The 24,445-nt window shown below is 51.9% G+C and overlaps 1 protein-coding gene across 1 annotated transcript; it reads left to right on the top strand.

Moving 5' to 3' along the window:
- Positions 1–753: 753 nt before the first annotated feature.
- Positions 754–12,333, top strand: Arid5a (AT-rich interaction domain 5A). Its single transcript, XM_051152812.1, has 7 exons — positions 754–1,205; positions 8,102–8,217; positions 8,957–9,077; positions 9,337–9,389; positions 9,784–9,881; positions 10,229–10,391; positions 10,904–12,333. Exons 1-7 carry the CDS (start codon positions 1,136–1,138, stop codon positions 12,113–12,115), a joined length of 1,833 nt encoding a protein of 610 aa, XP_051008769.1. The 5' UTR covers positions 754–1,135; the 3' UTR covers positions 12,116–12,333.
- The last annotated feature ends 12,112 nt before the right edge of the window (positions 12,334–24,445 follow it).

The raw sequence follows: 24,445 nt of genomic DNA, 5'->3' as shown, positions 1-24,445 counted from the left end.
GCAACTGCATACCAGGACCGGAGTTCAAGTCCAAGCTTCGCAGCTGCAAAGCTTTCTGCCTTTGAATCCTGTTGTAGCTTCATCTTCATTAACCCACACGAATCCAAATGACTGATCTGCCTCCTCTTGTCCCCACTCACCTCACCCTCATCTCCCTCACTTCCTCTTTGCACAGTTCAGCTTGTGGCTGTCAGTCTACTTGACAATGTGGACATGGGCACTACGGGCAGGCCTAGGACATTTAGGCCTGGGCCACGGACTTTCTAGATTGGCCCCTGGTAGGCTAACAGTACTTACCTCCCTATGTGAAGCTAGCTAGATAAGGTGGAACCGGCCAGGACCACTTCAGGTCAAAGTCGGAAGCACTTTGTTTAACCTCACCTAGTCTTTGGCATGCTGCAGAGAGCGGGCTGTTTTCAAAGACTCTAGTTTTGTCTCTAGGGCTGCCCCGATTCTTGAGCGTCCTGCATCAGCCCGTCGCTGCCATGTGGTCGCAAACTACGATTCCCAGACTTCCTCGGCGCAAGAGGCGGAACCGACCGCGCCCTCGAAAATAGGATTCGCCAATGGGAGCCCAGAGCGCGGAGGGGCGGGGCTTGGGGGCGGGTCCGCGGGGAGGCAGCAGACGAGCGGCGCCGAGAGTCAGTCGCGCCGAGAGCGCTGGGACTGGACGGCTGCGCGCTCGTTGGGTCTCCGGACGACGGCGGCGCACGACCTCGCTAGGCCATGGGTAAGCGGCTCGCGGACGGCGCCGGGGTCGGAGGGCTGGGGTCCCGGGGCGATCGCGGCCCGCGGGGCAACACGGGTCTCTGCGTGGCGTCTTCTCGTGGAAAGTCGGGGCGGCCAGGGGCTTCCCAGGCGTTTATCTCGAAACTCTCCACTCCTGCTCTGGACTGAAATTCACTGAGCCGCCCACACTTCCTGCTGCGGTTTCAATCTCGAGCTGCTCTGGGCCCATTTGTTGTGACAGCTGTCAGCAGCAGCTTCTCGACCGCCGGCCCCTCCCTGCCCCGTGCCAGCCCAGCGCTTCTCAGAACCGGAGGCGCCCGGGCCGCGCTGTCCGCGCGCGCGCGGCGCTTCCCACTGCGGCCGCGATTCCTGAAAGTGACTGCGCGGGTTTTGAAGAACTTGCTCAATGCTCTTTGAAGAATCAACGGTTCCTCTTTCTGCCGAGGAACATGCTGATGGTTTGACGGTCACAGCAGGTCCCGCGCCTTCTCTTCTCTTTCCTCTTTACTTTTCTTTTTTTCTCTCTCTCTCTTCTTTTTTCCAACCTCCCCAGCAAGAAAAACATCTTCTCTTTACTCCCATAGTCTTCTGACTTTTCCCTCCCTTCCCTTGGGTCTCTCCAGAGGGACAGGGTTATGGCCCTGGACTGGGGGTGATTAGTGGAGAAAGGACAGAAGCGCAGGCTGCCAGAGTGTGACAAACAAGTTTGGCTTTGCTCTCAGCCCAAACCAGGGGTACAACCACCCACGGCATCTACGACCCTCCACACTGCCCAGGTGTCGCCCCCCAGTCTGGGGTCACACCCCACACCCTGTGAGGCCAACCCTGGGTAGGGAAGACCTCAAATTCATCCCAAATTGTGTTGCTCCAGCCTGCGACCCCTTGTTGGTGGCAATCTTTCATCTCAGAGGAGGGGGTCAGGGCAGCAGGTGCTCCTTGTCCCACCCACAGGGCTGGGCATGTTGGGAACTGATGCCACACCTAGGGGTCTTAGTGCCTAAATAGGTGCCAGGGCAGGGGAGGGTGGGAGATGTTAGCTAGAGGGTCTGGTCTCCACAGCAGTTACGGAGTCCAAACTGCTTGGCCTAGAACTTGTAGTGACAGAGGCAGAATGGACTTTAGAATTAATTATATACCCTTCCCTACCTGTCTTTTATTACAGTCAGAGAAACTGAGGCATAGAAATAGGCTCAGGTCTGATAGGGAGTGAGGGCCAGACTTCCAAGACTCCTTTTCCCTCTCTCCTTTCCTGGTGGGAAGTTGATCTGTAACAGTCTACAGTCCCTCTTGGACCAGGTAAGCGGGCTCTGTCCTAGGGTGAGGAGAGTAGGGGGAGAATGGAAAAGTAGCGATGTAGGAAGTGCCCTGTGTAGGGGTTCTACCTCTACTGTTGAGTCACCTCCTTAGCTTGTTTCTGCATACAGGTTGGATGGGAGCACCGGAAATGATCCATATCTAGGGCTCTGTTTTCACCAAACATATGGACAGCAGGGCGGGGCCATGGAGGCTCTGTCCTTCCAGGGGCAGCATCTCCTAGGATCTCCTAGCGCTGGGTGGCAGTGGGAATCTGGGATCTCAAAACCGTCCATTGACCCTACAACCCTCTCTGCCTTTATGTCCCCCTCAGGGCTCTTGGTGTTGTCTCTAGCCACCAACAGAGCTTAGCTCTCTCTGCCTTGGCGAAGGTGCCAAGGCTAAGCTGTGGCTGGTTCTGTGCCCTGGATCCTCAGAATCCTGTCCAGCTGTCTTCAAGGCTGGCTCTTGGCAGGACCCCTCCCCGCCGCCCTCACCCCCACCCCCCCCCACCCCCCACACACAAACTGCCCATTGGAGCAAACCCAAGGAGGAGAATGCCAGGCAGCCGGCTTCTGGGCCACAGAGTGGAGTGACCGCTTCAAAGGCTGTCTTTGTTTCCTCTCCAGCTTGAGCTAAGGGAAACTTCAGCCAACAACCTCAGGCAAGGGGGTGGGGCTGTGTCTTGCCGGTTGTTATTGAGGTCGCTGTTGCCGTTCTTGTTGTAGTTGACGCAGTGTTCCCAGTCAGTGAGTTTTCATGAAAGGAAGTGTCACTTCCTTCCCATCACAAGAAGGGTGGCTGGGGTAGGCAAGTAAAAGAGAGGGAGGGAAAGTGGTGCCCACGCCTAGCAAGCGGGCTCATGGGAGGTATGCAGCCTTGACGCTGCTTCTCCGAGCATCATGGTTCCAGCCTTTCAGGAGTACCCCCCCCCGGGGGGGGGGATCAGATATCTCGGGGACAGGCAGGTGTCAGCAAAGCAGTGTTTACACTTTCAACTACAGTTTGCAGGGGGAGGCCTCATTAATTGCTTTTCTTCAGCTTAGAATGCTGGTCACTGAGCCTAGCACACCCATCTTACAGATGAAGGGAGTGAGCTACAGAGACAGTGGTGGAGGTGATAAAAGAGGCAGCCTGCTTGACATGGTGGTGCGTGCCTATAGTCACAACACTCGGGAATCTTTTTTTTCTTTTAATTTTATTAATTTATTCAGATTACAACTCAACTGTTATCCCATCACTTGTATCCTCCCATTCCTCCCTCTCTCCTGCTTTCACCCTATTCCTCTCCCCTAGGTCTATGACCCAGGGGGACTGCCTCCCCCACTATATGGTCTACACTTGAGAATCTTAAGTTCAGGGCCAGCCTGGGTCACATAGAGAAACCCTTTACCAAGCAAACAAACAAACAAGCAAAAATGCAGCCAAGTGGCACTGGAGCCCCCTCTCCTTCCTCCTTCCTGCAGTTTCATCCGACCTCAGCTCCTCTGGCTGCCAGGGCAGGGGTCAGGCTTACAGGGCCTCTTGATGTGCATTGCTTCAGTGACTCCTCAGCAGGGTGTCCCTCACTACTGTCACCCCTTCCCTCCCCTTTACAGGGAGCCTTTGTCTACCCAGACAGCAGGTGACCATTTCTTCAGCCAATCTCAGTAGGTGCTCAATAGTTTTCCTTCCTTAAAGACTATAGGTGGTACCCTGTGTTGCAGGAGATGGAGCCCTGAGAGACCGGAGGCCAGGCGCATTGATTCACATTATAAAGCTCTGCCCTTCCTATTCTGGGCCTGGCTGACTCAGTGGCCCACACCGACCTAGTCTTTTCTTTCTTCCTTACTCTTTTTAATTTTATGTGTCTGATAGTTTTGTTCCTACATAGGTTGTGTGTACCATGTGTGTGCCTGGTGCCTGCAGAGTTGAGAGGAGGGTATCAGATCCCTCAGAACTGGTGTTAGAAGTAGTTGTGAGCCACCATGTGGGTGCTGGGACTTGAACTTGGGTTCTCTGAGAGAACAGCCAGTCTTCTTAACCACTGAGACATCTCTCTAGCCCCCTCACATTGACTTATTCTTACTATAAAGTGATGGGGCTGGACAGATATACTCAGGCAGTGTAGGTAGGTTTATACACTCTGAGCTCAAGAGAAAGCCAAGGTCGGTCTCCCTGCCCTATTTACAAAGCTCCAGATTTTAGTGTTCTGGCTCTTGGCACAGACTTCTGTAGTTTGCAGCTGAAAAGCTGGGTAACCCTGCGGCCAGCTGTCTGACCTCTCTGAGCCTCAGGCATGACATGTTAAAAAGGAGAAGATTCAGTGAGGCTTGTGTGAGATACCCAGCCCCAGGTAGCCCAGAAGAGATTAGCTTTGGTGGAGCATAGCTAAAGCAGAAAGGGGAATAGGGCGTGGTTTGCCAGTACCAGCTTTGGCCAGCTTGCTCTGATTTGGAAAGAGGGACTGAAACCCTGCCCTTAGGGCTGTAGCTTAGAATCTAGAGGCCACCACCTCAGACACAGCCTTGGAATCAGTCGGTCATAACCCAGAAGGGGAGGGACAGGGCCGGCTCTCCTGCTGTACCCCTCCCCACCTACCTGTGGCAGAGGAAAGGACTCTGTCAAACTCATCTCTAAGCCTCCCTGGGTCCTTGTTTGGACAGTGGAGTAAGGAAGCGTAGGGAACTATGGAGTGAAGCCATTGCACAAAGGAGCAGACCGGGGGTAAGGCTGTTTCTCAACTTAAGTGTGTTTCAACCAAAAATCCCACTGGTGGGTTTTGTTTTGTTTTTTAATTTTCTGTTTATTTCTTTAGAGCTGTGGTTCTCAACCTTCCTAGTGCAGCGGCCCTCTAATACAGTTCCTCATGTTACGGTGACCACCACCACCCCACTTTAAAATTATCTAATTGCTACTTAATAACTGTAATTTGTAATTGCTACTGTTATGAATCAGTGTAAATATCTGATGTGCGACCCTTGGAAAAGGGGTCACGACCCACAGGTTGAGAACAGCTGCTTTAGAGCCTGAGCCCACGCCATCCTGACTTTCCGATGGAATGTGCTTCGAAGAGGGATGTGGGGGGTGCGGTGGGGGGTGCGGTGGAGGGGGGAGGCTTGACCTCTGTGTAGTGAACTCTTTCATCAAGCTACAAGAATTAAAGCTGCACATAGATGCAGCACTCCACGTGAGTGGAACAGAATGGAAGGAAAGTTTAGGAACAACCCCAGGCATCCTTCCATCAAGGGCGAGGCTGTGGGAAAGCAGCATTTCGCTCACCGCAGAGGATGCCACTCTGCCAGCACTGGTAACCACAGGGCCAGCGGAGGAAGCCATGGCTGGACCCCTGCCTCACACCTCACACCTCACACCAGGAGGGAGTTTAGAAGTACTGCAAGAAAACCTCAGTCCCTCTTATCTTATTGTTGTATGGACGACAGTGTGGAAAGCAGAGACTGTCTTCTTGCAATGCCAGCCCTTTTCTCTATCACTAGTCGGGGATCAAAGCCCTGGCTGGGGAAGGCCCTACACACAAGCCCTGAGGCGGACGAGGACTTGGTTCGTGGGAGCAGTAGACAAACAGGAAAAGGGGGAGTTTCTCTTACCTTACAGGCAGGGTGCTCCTGAGAGATGGGCATCACTAGTGTCCCCAGCCCCTTCCCACCCCTCATAGAGCCAAGGTGGAGCTCAGCCTGCTATTCTGTGCTTGGGCCTTGTATCAGGAGGTGGAGGAGCCGGGTGGCCGGGACACTGTCTCTATGGTTGTGGGTTTCACAGCCGAACCTTTCCTATAAATGTTTTGCCTGGAACCCATAAATGATCAGGGAGGTGAGGGGTTAGGACTGCCAGGGGCAGGGTAAAGGGGGCCCTGGCTCCTCATTTAAAGCTGCAGAAGTTGGGGTCCAGAAGGTCCTGTCGGGAACAGGAGGAGTGACAACCCTAGCCAGGAGAGAATGGACTCCCAAGTTCATTTGGGGACTCAGGACAGAGTGATAAAGAGAGTTTCCCTTTGTGGCTCATGGCAGGAGCTCTGATCCCTTTTCCATTTAGGGCCAAACAGCTTGGATTGGCGACTTCCTTTCCAGGTAACATGAGTGCCCCAGTCCAGGAGATCTTCCCTGAGTGAGCTTACATATCCCAGAACCAAGCTGAGCGTAGAGCTAGAGATCACCAGACTGTCCGCCTGCAGCTGTCCGCCTGCAGCCCACTGGGATCCAGGGGAGCTTTGGGTTCTGATAACACTTCACTGAGGGCCATAAGCATCAGCCTTAAAGTGCTCCAGAGGCTGTCTAGTCCAACCGTGTTAGTTTCTGAGATCCAGGGGCCGCTGTATGCCAGCTCTTTAGGACCAAGAAGCCCAGGTCTCACTAAGAGAAACAGAGAGAGTTCTTGGTGCCCGTGCCCAGGGCCTGAGGAGCAAGCTGAAAGGGAGACAGGAGTGTGCAGAGGCCTCAGGCCAGAGCAAGAGCTGCATCTGGTTGTCAGACTAGAGAGTCACCCAGAGGTGGCAAAGGACCCCCAGAGTCAGCCCCTGGGGCTTCCAGAGCCTGGCCATGGACTGGATGTAGGCAGCTGTCTACGAGGGTATCCAAGTTGCTTTAGACGCCGACAAGAGTTAGGATGAGCGTCTCTGAGTGGATTGGGACACTTAATGAGGACTTTGCCAGTAGTGACAGTAACCCCAGTAAACTCTTGGACCAGTGGTCACACCTGCTTTGTCTTGAGTTCTGGTGCCCTAGGGAGATGCTGAGCCTCTTGACCTCTTTGGCCTCAGCTTTCCTCCACTTTAAAAGGGGATCCCTCCTGGGACTCAATGAGAGAATGTACCTGTAATCCCAGCACTTTGCAGGTGATTGTAGAAGAATCACCAGTTCAAGGCCAGCCCGGGCTACATTGCAAGACCATTTCAAAAACCAAGGGCTGTAGCTCAGTGCAAAGTGCTTAGTGGGGTGGCAGAAAAGAAAAAGCATAATGAAATGTGTGAAATGACACAGTAAAATCCATTTCTTTGGATGCTAACCTCCCCCCCAAAAAGATTTAAAAGCATGTTAGTCTAAAATGTGCAGGGTCCTCGGCTCCATCCCCCAAACCATGGAGAGCAGGCTACCGAAAGTCAGCTGTGCTGTCACCTGCCTACAGTTGCAGCAATGCAGAGGCGGAGGCAGAAGGAACAGGAATTCAAGATCATCCTTGGCTACTTGGCAAATTGCAGGCCGGGGCTACATAAGACCCTGTTTCATACAGCAAACAAGTTTCCTCTTTAGTTGGACATGGTATCTCATGCTTGCAACCCCATCCTCCAGGAGGCAGAGGCAGGAGAGGGGTTGCATCTTTTAGGCCAGCCTGGGCTACGCTGTGAGACATTGTCTCAATAAATTAATGAAAAACAATTTGGTCCAAAGCTGATGCCAGCCTACCTCATCACCTGATGAGGGTGGCCAATCTGTGCCACTTTCACTAGTCCTGCCCAGGCCAGAGCTTTCACTAAACCACATGGCACAGGTGACTTCTCTCCTCACAAGCCTCCATCGTTCACTGTTAGTCATGATGGACAAGAAAGGGAAGGGCAGGAGCGCTGGAGTTAGCTGGGGCAGGCCAAGCAGAAGGAGGAATTCTGGGTGATCTGAATGGTGCTCAAGACCCTTGCTAGTGAGGGCAGCCGGGAGCCTAAGGGGCAGCTGGCGGTGGCGGAGCTACTGTAACGCTTTCTGCCTGAACATGGGCAGGTTTTGGAGAGTGTGTCCACACACCACACCCTACCCAGACTCTTCTACTTGATCATGGACCATAATGAGGAGGCTGAGGGTTTCCTGCAGAGATGTAGGGGTGTGGTTTAGACTAGAGGAAAGACAGTGGCTGCTGGGCCAAGGTGAGCGCGCGCGTGTGTGTGTGTGTGTGGGTGTGTGTGGGTGTGTGTGTGTGTGTGTGGGTGTGTGTGTTTTAAGAGCAGCTCGAGTGTGGCAGCCAGGACTGGCCAGCAGAAGACACTGTGGACGCAACGTGAGCAGTGGCTGATGTGGGGAGACCATCCCTCAGCCCCATCCCTCCTCCCCGCACCTCACCTGCCCTCTCCCCTCTCACTCCTCTCTCCCAGCAGCACCTCCTGCCAATGGGAAGAAAGAACAGTCTGAAGAGGGTGACCTCCTGGAGCTGCCTGGGTCCCCCAGGCTCCCTGATGAGCAGAGCAGGAGCCAGAGCCCCATCCAGCTGGAGGTGAGTTGGACAAAGCCTGGGACGTCTTCCCTGATGGGCCCCCTGCCTCCAGGGAGCTCTGAGCTCTGAGAGGGAGACAGACACCTGCCTCCTGCTGCAGCGAAGATGCAGGATCTGGGTGCCAGGCAACTCTCTGCAAATCTAACACCCTGGACTTTGGTCACACCTGTCCATCAAGCTGATAGCAGGAAGTGCGGAGTGTCTTTGTACATTTAGCTTCTTTTGTTTTGTTTCTTTTGTTTTTGTTTTTTGAGACAGGGTTTCTCTGTGTAGCCCTGGCTGTCCTGAAACTCACTCTGTAGATCAGGTTGGACTCAAACTCACAGCAGTTCACCTGGCTCTGCCTCCCTAGTGCTGGGATTAAAGGCGTGTGCCCCCACTGCCCGGTGTGTATTTAGCTATTACCATACTCTGAAGGGACACTGAGCCTGCCTCTCAGGATGAGATGGACAAAACAGATGGAAGCAAGATATTAAGGTGGCCCTGGCCTGGAGGACAGAGCACTGCTCTTATGGCCATTTCCAGGCCTTGGGCTGTCAGGACTCTGGAGCCCTGGATTCCAGGCCTTGACCTGGGCACTAAGCTCCTAGCTGCAGTTGTATGACCCAGGACAGGATGCTAGGTGCTCCCAGGTACCCTACAGTTGAGACCTAGGCACTGATTCCTTCACACAGCAGTGGTTTCCTGTGTCCAGCTGCCCACAAGTGGGGCCCATCCCTGCCTCCTACTCTTTCTCCAGGACTCCCCTGAGGCAGGCAGGGAGCGGGAGGAGGAACAGGCCTTCCTGGTCAGCCTCTACAAGTTCATGAAGGAGCGACACACGCCCATCGAGAGGGTGCCCCATCTTGGCTTCAAGCAGAGTGCGTCCAGGGGTGGGGTGCAGGGGGCAGGGCGGCAGGTGTAGGGGGGCAGCCAGGGGAATCTTCTCAGGCAGGACAACCGGCAAGGCACCTCTGCTCTGGGTGACCTGGATGCCGCCAGCCTACAGAGGAGCCTGAGGAAGGGGCCTCCCTGAAGGCAAGGGGTGGAGTGGGGTTACCATCCTCTTGGCCATCAGCAGTCCTGTCTGGGAGCATGGGGTTCCAGAGCCTGACAGTCTGTCTTGCCCCTTCCCTTCAGTTAACCTGTGGAAGATCTACAAGGCCGTGGAGAAGCTGGGGGCCTATGAGCTGGTAAGGAAGGACTCTCAAGTCTCTTTCTGGGCTCCAGCCTCAGCCAGGGTGCAGCGTCCTCTGCAAGGCTGATCTTGTCTGAGGAAGACCAGAATACTCAGCTCCAGCCTAAGGCTGGGGGTGAGGGGTGCCGTGGGTGCTGGGTACTTTGCATCTCTAAGGACGTTTCTGCCCTGCCCTCTGCTGCCCCCAAAACCTGCTATGTCTAGCAGCCAGGTAACCCCTGGGAGGAAGAGCTGGTGGGTTCCAACATCCTGCTCCAGCATCCTGCCCATGGATGGAGAAGGAACTCCCAAATTGAGCTCTCACCCTCTCCCTGCAATGGGTACTTGGGCCTGAGAAGGTCCCATAGCCAGAGGGTACCCATTAGCCCATCTTCTCTGGTGTCTCCCAGGTTACAGGCCGTCGTCTCTGGAAAAATGTGTATGATGAGCTTGGGGGCAGCCCAGGGAGCACCAGCGCTGCCACATGTACACGCCGCCACTACGAGAGGTATGTGGCTCCCATAGGGTGCTGCACACCAGGCCTTCTCCTTCCATGGCCTTGGCAGGTGTGCTGGGAGTGGGTGCACAGATAGTATATAGACAGATGTGCTTTGTGTCCAGAGAAGGGAGCGGAGTAGATGTGCCACAAGCATGTCCTTGTCAGGGTTGGGATCCGCGGCAAAGCAAGGAAGAGCTGAAGCGTGCTGTGTGCACTAGCAGGAAGGAGCAGACAGGTTTGGAAACAGCAGGAGTTCTAGTGGCGAGGAGCCAGAGGGGGCTTGGAGGACACCCAACAGAGGCCAGCGGTGAAGGGCCGCTGCTGGGCTTCCTGTGGATACACTGGCTCCTCCCCAGGCTGGTCCTCCCATATGTGCGGCACCTGAAGGGGGAGGATGACAAACCACTGCCCCCCAGCAAGCCCAGGAAGCAATACAAGATGGCCAAGGAGCTGAGGGAGCACGACGGGACCACTGAGAAGCCGAAGAAGGCCAAGGACTCGGAGAGGCGAGTGGACCAGGTAAGCAGGCGCTTTCACAGCTTCTCTCCATAGCTGCTGACTCCTGCTTGCAGTGCCAGGAACCTGCTGCTAGGGCAGGCACTCATGAGGCCAGGTGACATCTGCTCGCAAGACCCTACTGCTGGGATTGCGGGGTCCTGGGCTCCATCTGCTCGGGATGGGGCACCTTGGAAAATTTTGCCTCTTGCAAGTTGCTAAGAGGCACTGCTGGGGGGCTGAGAGATGGCTCAGTGGTTAAGGGCTGCTCTTCCAGAGGACCCAGGTTCAATTCCCAGTTACCCACATGGCGGCTCACAGCTGTCTGTAACTCCAGTTTCAGAGAATCCGACACTCTCACACAGGCATACATGTAGGTAAAGCACCAAATGTACGTAACAATAAAAAAGTAAATAATTTAAAAAAAGAGGAGAGAGAAAGAGATATGCTGCTGGTGGATGCTGAGGGCCTGCTGCCTCTAGGTTACAGGCACAATCTTGTATCCAACCCTAAGACAAGGCTTTTTCTTCTTCCAGACGATGCCAGGAAAGACTAAATCAGATGCTACTGGTCAGACACAGCTTTCCAGCCAGGCACCCTCAAGGGATGGCACAGAACAGCTGGGCCCAGCATCTGGGCCCTCGCTTCCATTCATGGGTGCTAGTGGCTGCCCTGAGGCCTACAAGCGACTCTTGTCCAACTTTTACTGCAAAGGGGCACATGGCATCATGTCACCACTGGCCAAAAAGAAACTCCTGGCCCAGGTCAGCAAGGCAGAGGCCTTGCAGTGCCGAGAAGAGGGCTGTCGCCACGGAGCAAGGAGCCCCGACAAGGACCTTCAAGAAAGCCCCCAGAACCTGAGAGGGCCGGCTGAGAACTCTGAACACCAGCTAGCCCCCCACAAAGGATTGCAGGCCCCTGGTGGCAGCACCAGGGAGGAGACTCAGGTTGGCCCCTGCCCTACAGCCCCCACTTTCTCAGGCTGTTTTCATGCATACCCCACTGAGGTGCTGAAGCCTGTCAGCCAGCACCCCAGGGACTTCTTCTCTGGCCTTAAAGACAGGCTACCATTGGGACCACCTGGCAAAGAGGAAGGGCTGGCAACCAAAGAGCCCCAGCTGGTGTGGGGTGGGGATGCCAGCCGCCCCTCTGCATTCCATAAAGGTGGCTTCAGGAAAAGGAGTTTCTACCCCAAGCCCAAAGCCTGCTGGGTGTCCCCCATGGCCAAGGTCCCTGCTGAGAGCCCTGGAGCCCCACCCCTGCTCCCCAGTAGCCCAGGCCTTGGCAATAAGCGCAGCTTGGAAGAAGAGGGCTTTGCTCACAGCGGCAAAAAACTGAGGCCAGTGTCTCCGTTTCTGAAGGAGGTGGATGCCAAGGAGTGCGGTGGCAAGGCTGCAGCGCCTGGCTTGGCTGTATCCTGTGTACTGGGCCCGGCCCTGTGTCCCACTCCTCCAGAGGCCTACAGGGGCACCATGCTGCGGTGTCCTCTAAACTTCACCGGTAGCCCAGACCCTCTTAAGGGCCAGCCCACGCTCCCCTTCAGCCCCCTAGTCATCCCAGCCTTCCCCGCCCATCTCCTGGCTACAACAGGCCCTTCACCCATGGCTACCAGCCTGATGCATTTCCCTTCTGCATCCTATGACGCTGTCCTCCGCAACAGACTGGGTCCAGGTTCATCCGCCTGGCACGTGCCACCCGTCACAAATTACGTGCCACCTCACTTCTTCCACCTCAACACTAAGCTGTAGGCTGGAACCTATCTTGCTATGCTGTGGAGGATTTGATGGGGCCTCAAACGGGCAGGTGCCATCGGGGGATCTCAGGCCGCAGCCGACTGCCTAGAACTCCCAGGCCAGTTACCCTCCCCGAGTCCATGCCCCTCTGGCACAGACAAGGGGAGGCAGTGGGCTTGTCTGAATGAAGCAGCCTGAGTCCAAAAGCCCAGGGACCAAGTTGTGGTAAGATCATTGAAAGTACCCAAGTTGGTATTCTCTCTCCACAGAGGCCAGGAGCACTGTGAGGTGGGAGAGCTAGATAGCAGCTCAAGGCAGCCAGGTTGGCCATGAAAGTTCCAATAAAAAGACACTGGTGTGATTGCTCTCAGCCCTGAGGTGGACAGCACTGGACTTTGGCAAGGGGAGGCGAAGCAGGAGCAAGCCTGTGGATGTGGTCATCGCTGTGGGAGTGAAGATGAAATCCTGTGATTCTGGCCTGGAGACTACCACCTCACTGTAGGGCAGGCCCAGAGCCAAACTGTGCCTCTTAGGGACAGATGAACAGCCATGTTGCCTTTTGCTCCAGCCTCGGGGCCCCTGTCTGTTAGGGTTGTCATGGTGCAGAGCCTAGAGCACACTGGTGACTTGGGAGACACAAGGGGAGGGCTATGTGATTCCAACACTCTTGAGCTGAGCCAGAAGATGCATATGCCTTGCACCTTCCAGCCAGTGAAGGGTGTTGCTCGCTTTGAGAGGTTCTTGCTGTGTTGCTCAGGTTAGTCTCAGAGTCCTGGGTAAAATCTTGTTGTGGCCTTCTCAGTAGCTCAAACTACAGGTGTGAACCTCTGTACCTGTGAAGAGGGGTTTTGAGGGTGCTCACACAAAACCCAAGTTAATCTGTCCTGGGAGTGGACAGACTTGTGAGCCCTGCCGCCTGGGGCCCCCGGTGACCTGCCACCACCACACTTGCATTCCTGCTCTACATACTAGAGTTGGGGTAAGTAGCAGAGGGGACCCATCTGTGCCAGCAAACCTGGGGACAAGCCTCAGTGAGTTTCAACTGTGGTTGCTCCAGGGGCCCACACAGAAGCCTTAGCACCTTCCTCCTTCAGAGATGGCTCGTTCTGCCAGTCCCAAGGAGACTGTCACTACAACTTCACAACTGTTCCTGGAAAGGCAGTACCACCATGGCCCAGAGATGCCAGGATGCCAGTGAACCAGGTCAACAGATAGCTAATGGCCAACATCATGGTGGCTCTCATTCTCTTCTTGGCCTCAGGCCATGAGTAGGAGGGCAAGGTTTTACGGCCCCCTTAGTTCACAGGTGGCATGGCCAACACCAGGGACAGGAAGTGTCGTTGAAGATGCCTGGCTTTGGGAAACGGGTGGCCAGGGAAGACAGCTGCCCGTGGAGGGGAGCTGAAGCACAGGTGTTCTCCAGGACCAGTAGCCAAAAGGTGGGGGTCCCACTGATGTCCTTGGGCATCTTCCAACTCCCTGCCTTCCTTCAAGAGACACCAAGATACCAGCTGGAGTATGCTGATGACCAGCCCTGAGCTCCTGGCTGCCCCACTGCACCCATGTGCTATCCTGTCTGTGAGCTTGTACCACCCAGCGAGGAGGGACTCTAGGCTAGCAAATGCCCTGGGTGCAGGGCTGCATACTGTGAGGTCAAATCCCAGGATAGATAGGCTTTGTGTATGGAGGGATTCCCTTCCTCTACAAAGTAACACTAGTCTCCGCCTACTCAAGGATGGTGTATTTCAGACAGCCTGACTCAGGTGTGAATTGTTCAGGGCTGCAGGGGTGGGGCCCTCTGGAGGCACATCTGGAGAGTGCACATCTTGTCCACTAGCAGGGTGAATGGATTCCTCGGCTAGACTCTACTATTTCTGCTTAGGCAAAGACACTAGAAATGAATGCAAGTCAGGCTTCCTGGAAAACCCTGGGCTCAACACTCATGTGCTGGCCTCACGTGATTCTCCTTCCTACTGTGAATTCAAGAACTGAGCTCAGAGGTGACTCCAAACACCATGGTGGGTGATGGCGGTGGGGTGCATGCTGCACACATCTTCCCACGTTCATTCTTGCCCCTGAAGGGCTGTCAGCAGAGCTCTTGGTATCAGTGTTCAGCGCCTAACTGGTGTTCAGGGTCTAATCCCAATCACTCATGACATTGGGGCTGCTAATGGCAGGAGGAAGCAGAGGCCACCCTGGAATTTGTGCTGACCCCAACACTGCCCGTGGTCCCCGCTCATTTCCCTAATAACAGCTTAAGTGTGCTGAGTTAGGCATTCAGCAGGCAATACCTTTGTTTGCTTTGGGGGTTAAAGCACACGTTGCCCCTTTAACTGTCTTGAGTGGCATCAGTATGCACTAAATGTGCATCTCCCACACCGGGCAGGTATAACCACCACAGCTGCTTGTTTGTTCCAGACGGGGTTTCTCTGTTAGCCCTGGCTGTCCTGGAACTCACTTTGTAGGGCAGGCTTGTCTTAAACTCACAGATCTTCCTGCCTCTGCCTCCTTAGTGCTGGGATCAAAGGCGTGCACCACCACACCTGGCAACCATCAGTTTTAAACAGAAGGGCCAGAAGTGTTCTTTTGAAGACCTCGAGAGGGGACAGAGGTGATGGAGAAGCAGAACAGCAAGTCCCCGAGGGAGTGGCAAGAGAGTGGGACCCAGGACCCAGGGGGCCTGTGGGGTTGGGAACAGAGGGAGCCAGAGGTGGCTCAGGTTGCATTTGGAGCCTTCTAGTTGTGGGGAGCAGTTGGGCTTTTATGTGAAATAAAAGAAAGGTGGAAGAGTGTCCTGGCTCCCAGACTTCTTTGCTTTACAGTGCTTGGGACAGACCCAGGACATTTATGCATGTTCAGCAGGTACTGACCACTGACTGCACCCAGCCCCGGCCTCTGGCAGATGGTGGGGTCTGGGTGCTCTGGAGACTGGAATGGAGCGGAAGCTTATCCTTGGAGATGAAGGAGACAGCATCTGGACCCAGGTCTGGGGATGCTGTGGACATGTCTGGCCAGTGTTGCTGTTTATACCGTGAGCAGAGTGTGGAGGCCAGGCCTGGGCACTAAAGAATGATCTCAACAGTAGAGCAAAGGTGTCCAAGGGCACAGCTAAGGCACCAAGGCTTCCGAAAAGCTCAGGTTTCCACTTGAGCTTAGTGGCATGAGTATCATTGCACCTAAGAGGCCAGATGAAGGCAAGGGACAGCTAAGCCCCACTCCAGTAGGAACTGAGATGGCTGTAGGAAAGGACACCAATAAAGGACCATTGAGCGAATGGGGCAGGGAAGGACTGGGAACAGATGGTGACACCTCCAGAGTTAGGTCCTGGTGAGCTGTGGGCTCTTGAGGAGGTGGGCTGGGGCAATGAGAGGCTTGGCTGAAATCAGCAGTTGGTGGTTGCTGGATGAAGGAGCAAGGAGCTGTCAGAAGAGCTCAGGCATGGGGAACTTTGAAACTACAAATAAGAGCAGCGGGCATACTGGGTGGGCACAGCAGCCAGGGTAAGGTACATACACAGGCACAGGAAGGAAGGAAGGAGATGGAGCCTCAGCAAATACAGCTCAGGAGGCAGCAAGCGAAGGCTAGTTCCCACATGAAGCTGCTGGGCTGGCCAGAGCCTTAGGCTGGCAAAGTAGACATTAGAGAAGGGCCAGAGGCAAGTGAGAAACTTCCATGGCTTTAAAGGGATTTAAATCAAGCGGAAGGACTGCCTGACATGTTTAGCTGTATTTGCTTGTTTCCCAGAGCCTTGGGTATGCCAGGAAAGTGCTGTACCCCTAAGCTACATCAGTAGCCCGTAGGTATTTATAACATTGAGTTTCTCTTGAATAGTCAGCACTTTCTGAATCATGACCAGGGGAACCCATCTATCTACCATAGCCCTTCGGTTCCTCTTGGTCCAACCCTTAGGGAGCCAGTCCTAGCCAACTGCCCTGGTTCCCACCACTCAAGTTGGAGTCCTGGCACTGCTCAGACACTAGGTGGCAGCTGCCGTTCTTCATGGTTATAGGATCAAGACCAATTGTCTTAGCTAATGACTACAAGAATGCTGCTGCTCAGCTTTTCAAAGGACTTCTTGGCAGGAGGGCAGAGGGCCAGTGAGCTGGGCAGATGTGGACACAAGCTCCCACTCCTCACTCACTGGAGAGAGAGAGAGAGAGAGAGAGAGAGAGAGAGAGAGAGAGAGAGAGAGAGAGAGAGAGAGAGAGAGAGAGAGAAGAAGAAGAAGAAGAAGAAGAAGAGAAGAGAGAGAGTGTGTGTGCGTCCCCAACTGCAATGCAGAATAGAATCTAGAGACAGAGAAAGAGTAGATGATTGCTGAACACACTTCGCATCCGACCAAGAGCCACTACTCTTAGAAGCCACCATCTGCCTTGCCTGGCCCTGGCTGTGGGGCTCCCCCACAGAGGAAAGGTGCTGGCATACAAGGAGAGCAAGGAAAAGGGACTTCCTGTGGGTGTCTGGAAAGAGGAACTACCTCCACCTTTACATCTCCTGGAGTGCTTTCCTACCACTAGGGTTCTTGGCTTCATGCTTGGGCCCTGGGGTAGAGAAGAAAGATCAAGAAGCTAGAAGCCAACCAGGGGTTGGAGGGGGTGGTGGTGGTGGTGCATGCCTTTAATCCCAGCACTTGGGAGGCAGAGGCAGGCAGATCACTGTTGAGTTCGAGGCCAGCCAAAGTGAGCCCAGGACAGCCAAGGCTACACAGTAAAAAAAGAAGCCAAAAGCCAAAGACTCTGACCTGCACTTTCCAACCCAGCATGCCTGTGACACTCTTGGGTTATTTCCTTGCAAGCAATAGAACTCCCGAGTGGCTCATAGGCCAAGGGAGAGCCACACACCAGCCATTATGGGAGGACTGGACGTGCATCCTGTATTAGTTGCTTTCCACATCATCGTAACCAAAAACGTCAGAAATAACTTGGAGGGAAGATATTTTTGCTATTGTTCACATTTTCAGAGGCATTATTTAGACCATGGCCACTGGGTGGCACCGAGAGTTCTTTGCCTTATGATAGGAGGAAAGTGAGGGAGGAAGGGAGGGGAAGGAGAGAGCGAGAGAATGCACTCAAATCATGTATAACCTCCAATGTCATGCCCCAATGAGCTACCCTTTCCTCCCCACACTATCCCCGCACTGTCCCAGCTCCTAATTCTCAGACCTTTGCAAAAATCACACCATCATGTATGTGTTGGGGGGGGGGGCACTGCTGCATGTGAGGCAGTCACAGCTCCTAACCCAGTGGTGACCATGGACACTGGTTCTTAGTCTGTAGTCTGGTATCTGCTGGTGGCTTGAACTGTGTTGAAGTAGTAATATTTGTGCACTCCAAAAGGTCTCCTGTCACCAAGTGTCCCCTGTGTTTGTGTCCAGTCAGAGGTTAGGTACTAGCAGCAGGCCCTAGGCTCTGCTTGCCACCCTTCTCAGGAGTCTCAGCTCTGGGTGACTCGTTAGGGGAGAAGGTGACTCTGAGTTGTGAGCTACCTGTGCTAAGGTTCAGACAAAGTGTGTGCCACTTGGATCGGACCACTGGGTGACACCAGGTGCACCCCCTTTCTGTGGGACTTCTCTGTCTCTTCATCTGTATAGAAGTGAGTCACTTAACCTCAAGGGTCAGGGTATTTAGAAAAAGCCCTCTGTAAACTAAAGTTCTGATGGATGTGAGTCACCACTGCTCTTGCCAGGTTGGCCATGTCTTGTCCTGTCCTTTACCAATTTGGAAAGCCCTGCATATGTTCTGACCGCTACCCTTTAGCTTGCCTTCTGAGTCAGAGTCACTCTGACTTTTGGATAGTGTCTGGGTCAAGAATGGCAAGTCAACTTTTGTGGTTGTCTGCAGCTCTAGATTGACTCACTGTGAAAGTGATGCAATTGATTAGTAATGTCTGCCAAGGCCCTAGGAAGGGGAGGGGAGGTTCACCTGCCACATTGGTACCATCTCTGTCTGGGGCTTGATGATGGGCTGTCTGATGCAAGTCCCTGACCTCACTGCCACATCTCAACCTGGCTCTGGTGGTTTCCCTCCCACAGGACAAAGACTAGGGAAGCAGTGCTTGCACTGGGAGCCCAATCAAGAAAGCCTGGGTTGGATATTGCTTGCCCATGACCCCATGTTTGATGCCTGGGTAGTAATCAGGGAGGGAACCTCTAGGGAAAAGCTGTTCAAAGGTCTGGAGAGATGGCTCTGCACGTTTACGAGCCTTGCTTCCAAGCCGGGTGAATCGAGTTTAATCCCCGGGATTCATGTGGTAGAAGGGCAGAACAAGTACTGGAAAGTGTCTTCTGACCTCCGTGTGTGTGTGCCATGGTGTGCACATCCCTGCCCCCAAAGAAACAAATGTAATAGAGAGGGAAACAAAATGGAGGAGGAGAATGGTTTCCAGCAGCAGCAGCAGCAGGGCGGGAGAGATGGGTAGGGTGGAGAAGTGGAGCTTCCCATGCCATTTGTAGAGTTGACTCAATGCTTTTGATACGGGGCTATGTGATTATCATGTAATCAGTAGGCGACAGGTTAAAGTCAGCTCTGCTAAAACCCAGCTCTGACCAGCTCACCCTGCTTACAGGTGGCCCACGACTATGCACGCTGCCCAGATTAAGACTCCAGTGTCTCAGTTTGGAAACCTCAGGCTTCTGGGTCCCCACTCCCCATAATATGAGCTCTGGAGTGTCACCCCCTACTCTGGCATCGAGGCTTCTGGCAGTCCCACCCCTCTCAGCTCCAGAAACATGCTGCTCCATCTACCTGGAAACCATTCCCTCCTCGATTGCGTGCTTCCTTCACCCTCATCCTGAAGCCTCTTCCTCCAGGAGCCCTGGCTTCCATCACGGGTACCCTCACAGCACCCAGTATTTCCACATCCTGTCACTGCAGACCTACATCTGTATACTTGCCCCACCCTGCCCTGACTATTGGTTCCCTAGGGGCAACCCATGCTCTTATTCACCTCTACCTAACTCCCAGTTAGACCTATCCCGCCCACCCCCAAACAACACTCAAAGGACTACAGTACATGTGTCCACTGGTGAGCATCAGAAACATCAGAGGACTGGCATGTGCAGGAGCCAGAGAGGCTCAGAAGAGCAACTCTTGCCACCACTGACTACCAGCTTCCCACCTGGCTTTGATAGAGGCAAAAACCCACCCAGGGCTCTTCCTGCAAAAGTATGGGCTATGGCCTATTCTTTGCCCAGCTCTGCACACACACACAAGGGGAAGATAAAGCTGGCATTTCTTTTCTTTTGGAAACCTTTCTTTCCACGTTAAGACAAGATCCGTGGTTTTCTTACTTGTTAGAGCAGAAAGATAAGACAGGATTTGTAGGCCACCATTATTATTGCATGAATATGCACATATATGTGTGGGTCTAGGCACACATGTCATGGGACAAGTGGGCATGAGAGGGCAATCTCATGTCAGTCTTTGCCTTCCATATTGTGTGAGGCAGGGCCTCCTTTTTGTTGTTCCAGCTCCTCCTGCCTCTGACTAGCTGGTGCAAGGGGAATTCTCCTGACTTCACCTTCTATTTGCTGTAGGAGCTCTGGGATTGCAGACTGGTTACTGTGGTCAACTTTGCAGGCCTTTGGATTGACAGCCCTGCTTAATTCATCTCTGAGAGTACACACTGGGCCTCCTTTGTTTCTCATCTTCATTGTTAGGGTTTATTTATTTATTTATTTTGGTTTTTTGAGACAGGGTTTCTCTGTGTAGCCTTGGCTGTCTTGGACTCACTCTGTAGACCAGGCTGGCCTCAAACTCACAGCAACCCATCTGCCTTTGCCTCTCAAGTGCTGGGATTAAAGGCATGCACCGTCATGCTCAGCTTTCTTAGGGATTTTTCAGGCTGTTCAGGAGTAGGCTCTCTGTTGGGACAAGGGTATTTCAAGTTGTAACCATGTACCAGATGAAGGTAAGAGACATAACCAGAGGAGCCAGGTGCTTAAGAGAACTCACTCACTTGTGGGAAATACTTAAGTCTGTATTATCAAGAAGCCATGTAGGAGAGGCTGACGGTACAGCTCAGTGGTTAAGAGCACTGACTGCTCTTCCAGAAGACCTGAGTTCAATTCCCAGCACCTACGTGGCAGCTCACAACCGTCTATAATCCACTTTCAAGGGATTTCACACCCTCACACAGACATATCTGCAGGTAAAACACCAATGCACATTAAAAAAAAAAAATTCAGGGGGAATTCTAGATGAGTTCTGTGCTTACAGAGCTAAGAAAAATGGCCCAAAAAATATTATAATGATAGATACTAGAGTATGTACTGGACTGAAAAAAGGTAGCCTGTTCTTGAGTCATTAAATGATTGCACTATCTTGCAAATAGAACTGCATTGTCAAAGACCAGGAAACTGATGTGTTTAATCTTTCATGAGTCTACACAATCAAGATCCATATAATAATAGTAAAAATAATTATTACTGGGCTGGAGAGGTGGCTCGGAGGTTAAGAGCACTTGCTGTTCTTCCAAAGGCCCTGGGTTCAATTCTTAGCAACCACATGGGGGCTCGAAGCATCTATAGTGAGATCTAGTGCTTCCTTCTGGCCTGCAATTGTTACATGCAGGAGAATACTGTATACATAATAAGTACATCTTTAAAAAATAATTATTACACAAAAAGAAAGGATGCCCACCAACTCACTATTTAAAGCAGTATTGCACTTGAATCCAATAAAGACTTCAGAAAGATATTCCAGGCAGGCTGGCATCTGCAGAACCCTGGCAGAGAGCCAAAACCCCACTTGCAGAGAGTCTCCACCCCACTGAGGGTCTAGGAAAGTCAAGCGGAGGTTACTAGACCTCCAAGCAACTGAGGCAGCTAAAGAGCTCCCTTTTACCTACAGGGCAGAGCCAACAATTGAGGAAATTAAATCTAAACCAGCCCTAGAGTTTCAGAAGTTTCACTAAAACCACTCAGCTAGCATACCAGGGGCTGAGGAAGAAGCAATCTTAGCATGGACAAGGCAACAGCTAATAGATGCCAACATCAAGATGACACAAAACAGGAAGAAACTGTCAAAACCAAAGCGGAGTCAGAAAAGGCATGATGGCACACAAAGCCAGAGATCTATCTCAAAAACTGACAAAGAAATGGAGTTGCCCGTGCCAGCCTTCCAAAACTAATAACTAAAGAGAGCGTGGGCTTGCGTGTGTGGCTGCCTGACACCAGCTAGACGGCTATCACTTTGGCTACTTGTATTTTGCTTCTGGTATTTCTTCCAGGCACAAAAATATTTCCAATTTTCCATCAGTCTAGCTACAGACATCCTAAGACAAAGGAAAGATAAAGAATTTGTTGTTGGTTAACCTTTACAGGCATAGCTAAACGAAGGTCTCCGAACGGAAGAAAAACAAGAAAGACGGAGCATCAGTAACAAAGAGCAGGGGATTCAAAGGGTGAAAAGTGGGCAACCACAACAGACCACCCCCCCCAATTATTTTTGAATAAAAACTCAAAAGGCCTGGCAAAACTTCAAGTCCTGTCTGGAAAGGCTCTGGAAGTGCAGAAACTCTATCAGAAGTCGGAGTAAACCGCCAGTGTGGAGTCTAAGTGAATGTGGTAAGGCAAATGGCTGTGGTGTGAGCATCATGCCCATCAAGCACTGGCTGCCCTTTCAGCACCAGAAAGCAAGTTAGGTCATATAATGTAACACCTCAGAGCACACACTAAAAACACTGTAGGAGATACAATCAAAGATACTATAGGCCAATCAAAACTGCATTCTTAAAAAAAAAAAAAAAAGTTCAAGCAACCCACAATGGCAGGAAAAAAGAAAATAAACAACACAACGGAAGACAGGAGCTAAAAGGGCAGACTGAAGCCCTGACCTATCTATAATTATATGTAATGGAACAGTCTACAGCCATCAATTCAAAGATCATCAGAGGGGAAAACACAAGCTAAGTGCAGTTAGTCCACTAGACGCTCACAACTCACATAATCATATAGGTGAGTTTAAACAAAACAAAACAAAACAAAAACAAAAACCAAAAAAAAAAGGAAAAATATACAAACATTAATCAAAAGGCAGTCAAGGGACTTAGTGCCCCTCAGTGTGTACAGGCCCTGGGCTGTGTCTCAAGAAAAGGGCTGGGGGTTGAGAGAGATGTAAGTCAGAGAAGACAGACTGACTTCTGGGCAAAAGCATAATGATATCATCACATAATGAAACAGGTCAACCCAGGAAAAAGACAAAAGAATCTCAAATATGTTTGTGTAGAAACACAAAGCATGTAAATAAAAAGTGAGCGAACTGAAGAGATTGCAGCTGGTGATTTCAACACCATCCTGACAGAACAGCAGCATCAGAACAAGCATTCCTCAAGTGTCCACAGAACACAGGGCACAGTAGACCACATCCCAGACCATAAACAAGTCTCAATAAACAGGAAAGACCAAATGAGCCATCACCTGCCCATTGTTAAGCTGACAAAATAAGTGAATCAAGTGGTAGGAGACAAGACAGCAGGGCTCTGAAACAGTGCTGCTGGGGTATAAAATGGCACAGCTATCCTCGAAAACAGGGCAATTTCTTATAAAATTAAAACTTTGCCAAAGGACCCAGCAATCACCCTTGTAGACATTTACCCCCTGAGAAGTGAAAGCAAATGTTCCCACAAAACCTTTCGTACGGTCACTTGCCGCAGCTAAAGGCATCAAGACGTCCCTCGAGCTCTTAGGCCCTAGGGGCAAAGCAAGCCGATGAAGGGAATGCCCGTTTTGGAAAGCATGCCAAAGACACGCAAACGCCATGGCTCTAAGGGCTTCTGCCTTCAGAAGTGTATCAAGAAAACATATAAATGGAGTGTCAAAGCTAACAGGACACTGGGACAAATAAGACATCTCATCTGGACATGAATTCCACAAAAAAACAACAACAACAAAAACAACAGCTAAATCCAAGAGGACTGCTGTTGCAGCATCCAGTTAATCTTGAAGATTTCAATGATGAGTCATAAAATACATACTCTAGTTTCAGAAACTAAAGGGAAAAAGGGTCCTTCAATAGGCCAATGCTCATGGTGCAGCACACCCACATGAGGAATACTACTCAGCAGTAAAAGGAATGAACTATATTAAGCCATCACACAACTTGGACAGACATCAAAGGAATTACACTGAGGGGAAGAGACAATCTCAAAAGGTCACGTACTGTACAGTTCTATTTATGCATTAGTCTATTTATAGGGCCTTAGAAGGGATTAGTGGTTGCTATGGGCTAAGACGGGCAGTGATTATCAAGGGCAGGACAAGAACTCTGTGCAGAGCAACAGTTATGCCTTGACTGTGGTCGCAAGAATACAGTGACAAAGAGCCACACTCATGTTGAATCAACACGCACTCGTTAAAAAAGAAAACTTTATGTGCATTTTATGCTTTGACATAGCAGTAGCGGTCAGGGGACAGCTTTGGGGAGCTGGTTCTTGCCTTCTACCTTACTGAGGAAGGGCCTTGTTTCTGAGGCTGCACTGTAAACTCCAGCCTAGCTGGCCCTCGAGCTTCCGGGCAATTCCCGTTTGCACCTTCTACCCTCCTGTAGGAGTGCTGAGATTACAAATACTTGTAACCAAGCCAGCTTTTTTATGTGGACTCTGGGGAGGTGAACTGGGGTCATCGGGCTAGGGAACGAGCACTCTTACCCTCTGAGTCACCTCCCCAGTCCTCAATTTTCTCATTTTGGTATACTGGTTAGGTGCAATGCAAGCAGTGGGGGAAAACTGGTGAGGAAACACAGACCATACACTATCACTCTTAAAGCACACACACAGCCAAACAGTTCAGTAATTCATGTTTCTCATTTCTTCTCTTAGGCGGTAAAGCCGGGCATGGTGGCACACGCCTTTAATCCCAGCACTCAGGAAGTGGAGGCAGGCAGATCACTGGGAGTTTGAGGCCAGCCTGGTCTATAAAGTGAGTCTAGGACAGCCAAGGCTACATAGAGAAACCTTGTCTCGAAAAAACAAAAAAGAAAAAGAAAAAAAAAAAGTGATATTAACTGCATGACTAACTGGGTTAGGGGACTGGGTAGGGTAAGAACCCGCCCCTAAATAGGCACAGGTCAGTCGTGCTCTGCTTTTGGAATCTGAACTGAGAAATGGGGATCCAACACAGGAGCTAGTTCTAGACCGTCCTGTGACAACAGAAAAAAACTAATCCTGAGGGGCTAGAGAGATGGCACAGCAGTTAAGAGAATTGTACAAAATGTTCTTGCAGAAGGCATGGGTTCAATCCCCAGCACCAAACTGGTGTCTCAGCCATTTGTAATGCCAGTTCCAGGGATGCCAAAGGCACACATACATGCACACAGACAAAACATTCATACACATAAAGGGAAATAA

The sequence above is a fragment of the Acomys russatus genome, chromosome 11 (assembly GCF_903995435.1).
Source record: "Acomys russatus chromosome 11, mAcoRus1.1, whole genome shotgun sequence".
NCBI lineage: Eukaryota > Metazoa > Chordata > Mammalia > Rodentia > Muridae > Acomys > Acomys russatus.
This window is presented reverse-complemented; position numbering and strand designations above follow the sequence as displayed.

Coding starts and splice junctions, on each gene's coding strand:
- Arid5a (XM_051152812.1), top strand. CDS start 1,136: ATGCTCTTTGAAGAATCAACGGTTCCTCTTTCTGCCGAGGAACATGCT. Junction 8,218..8,956: donor AGAGCCCCATCCAGCTGGAG/GTGAGTTGGACA, acceptor CTCTTTCTCCAG/GACTCCCCTGAGGCAGGCAG. Junction 9,390..9,783: donor AGCTGGGGGCCTATGAGCTG/GTAAGGAAGGAC, acceptor GGTGTCTCCCAG/GTTACAGGCCGTCGTCTCTG.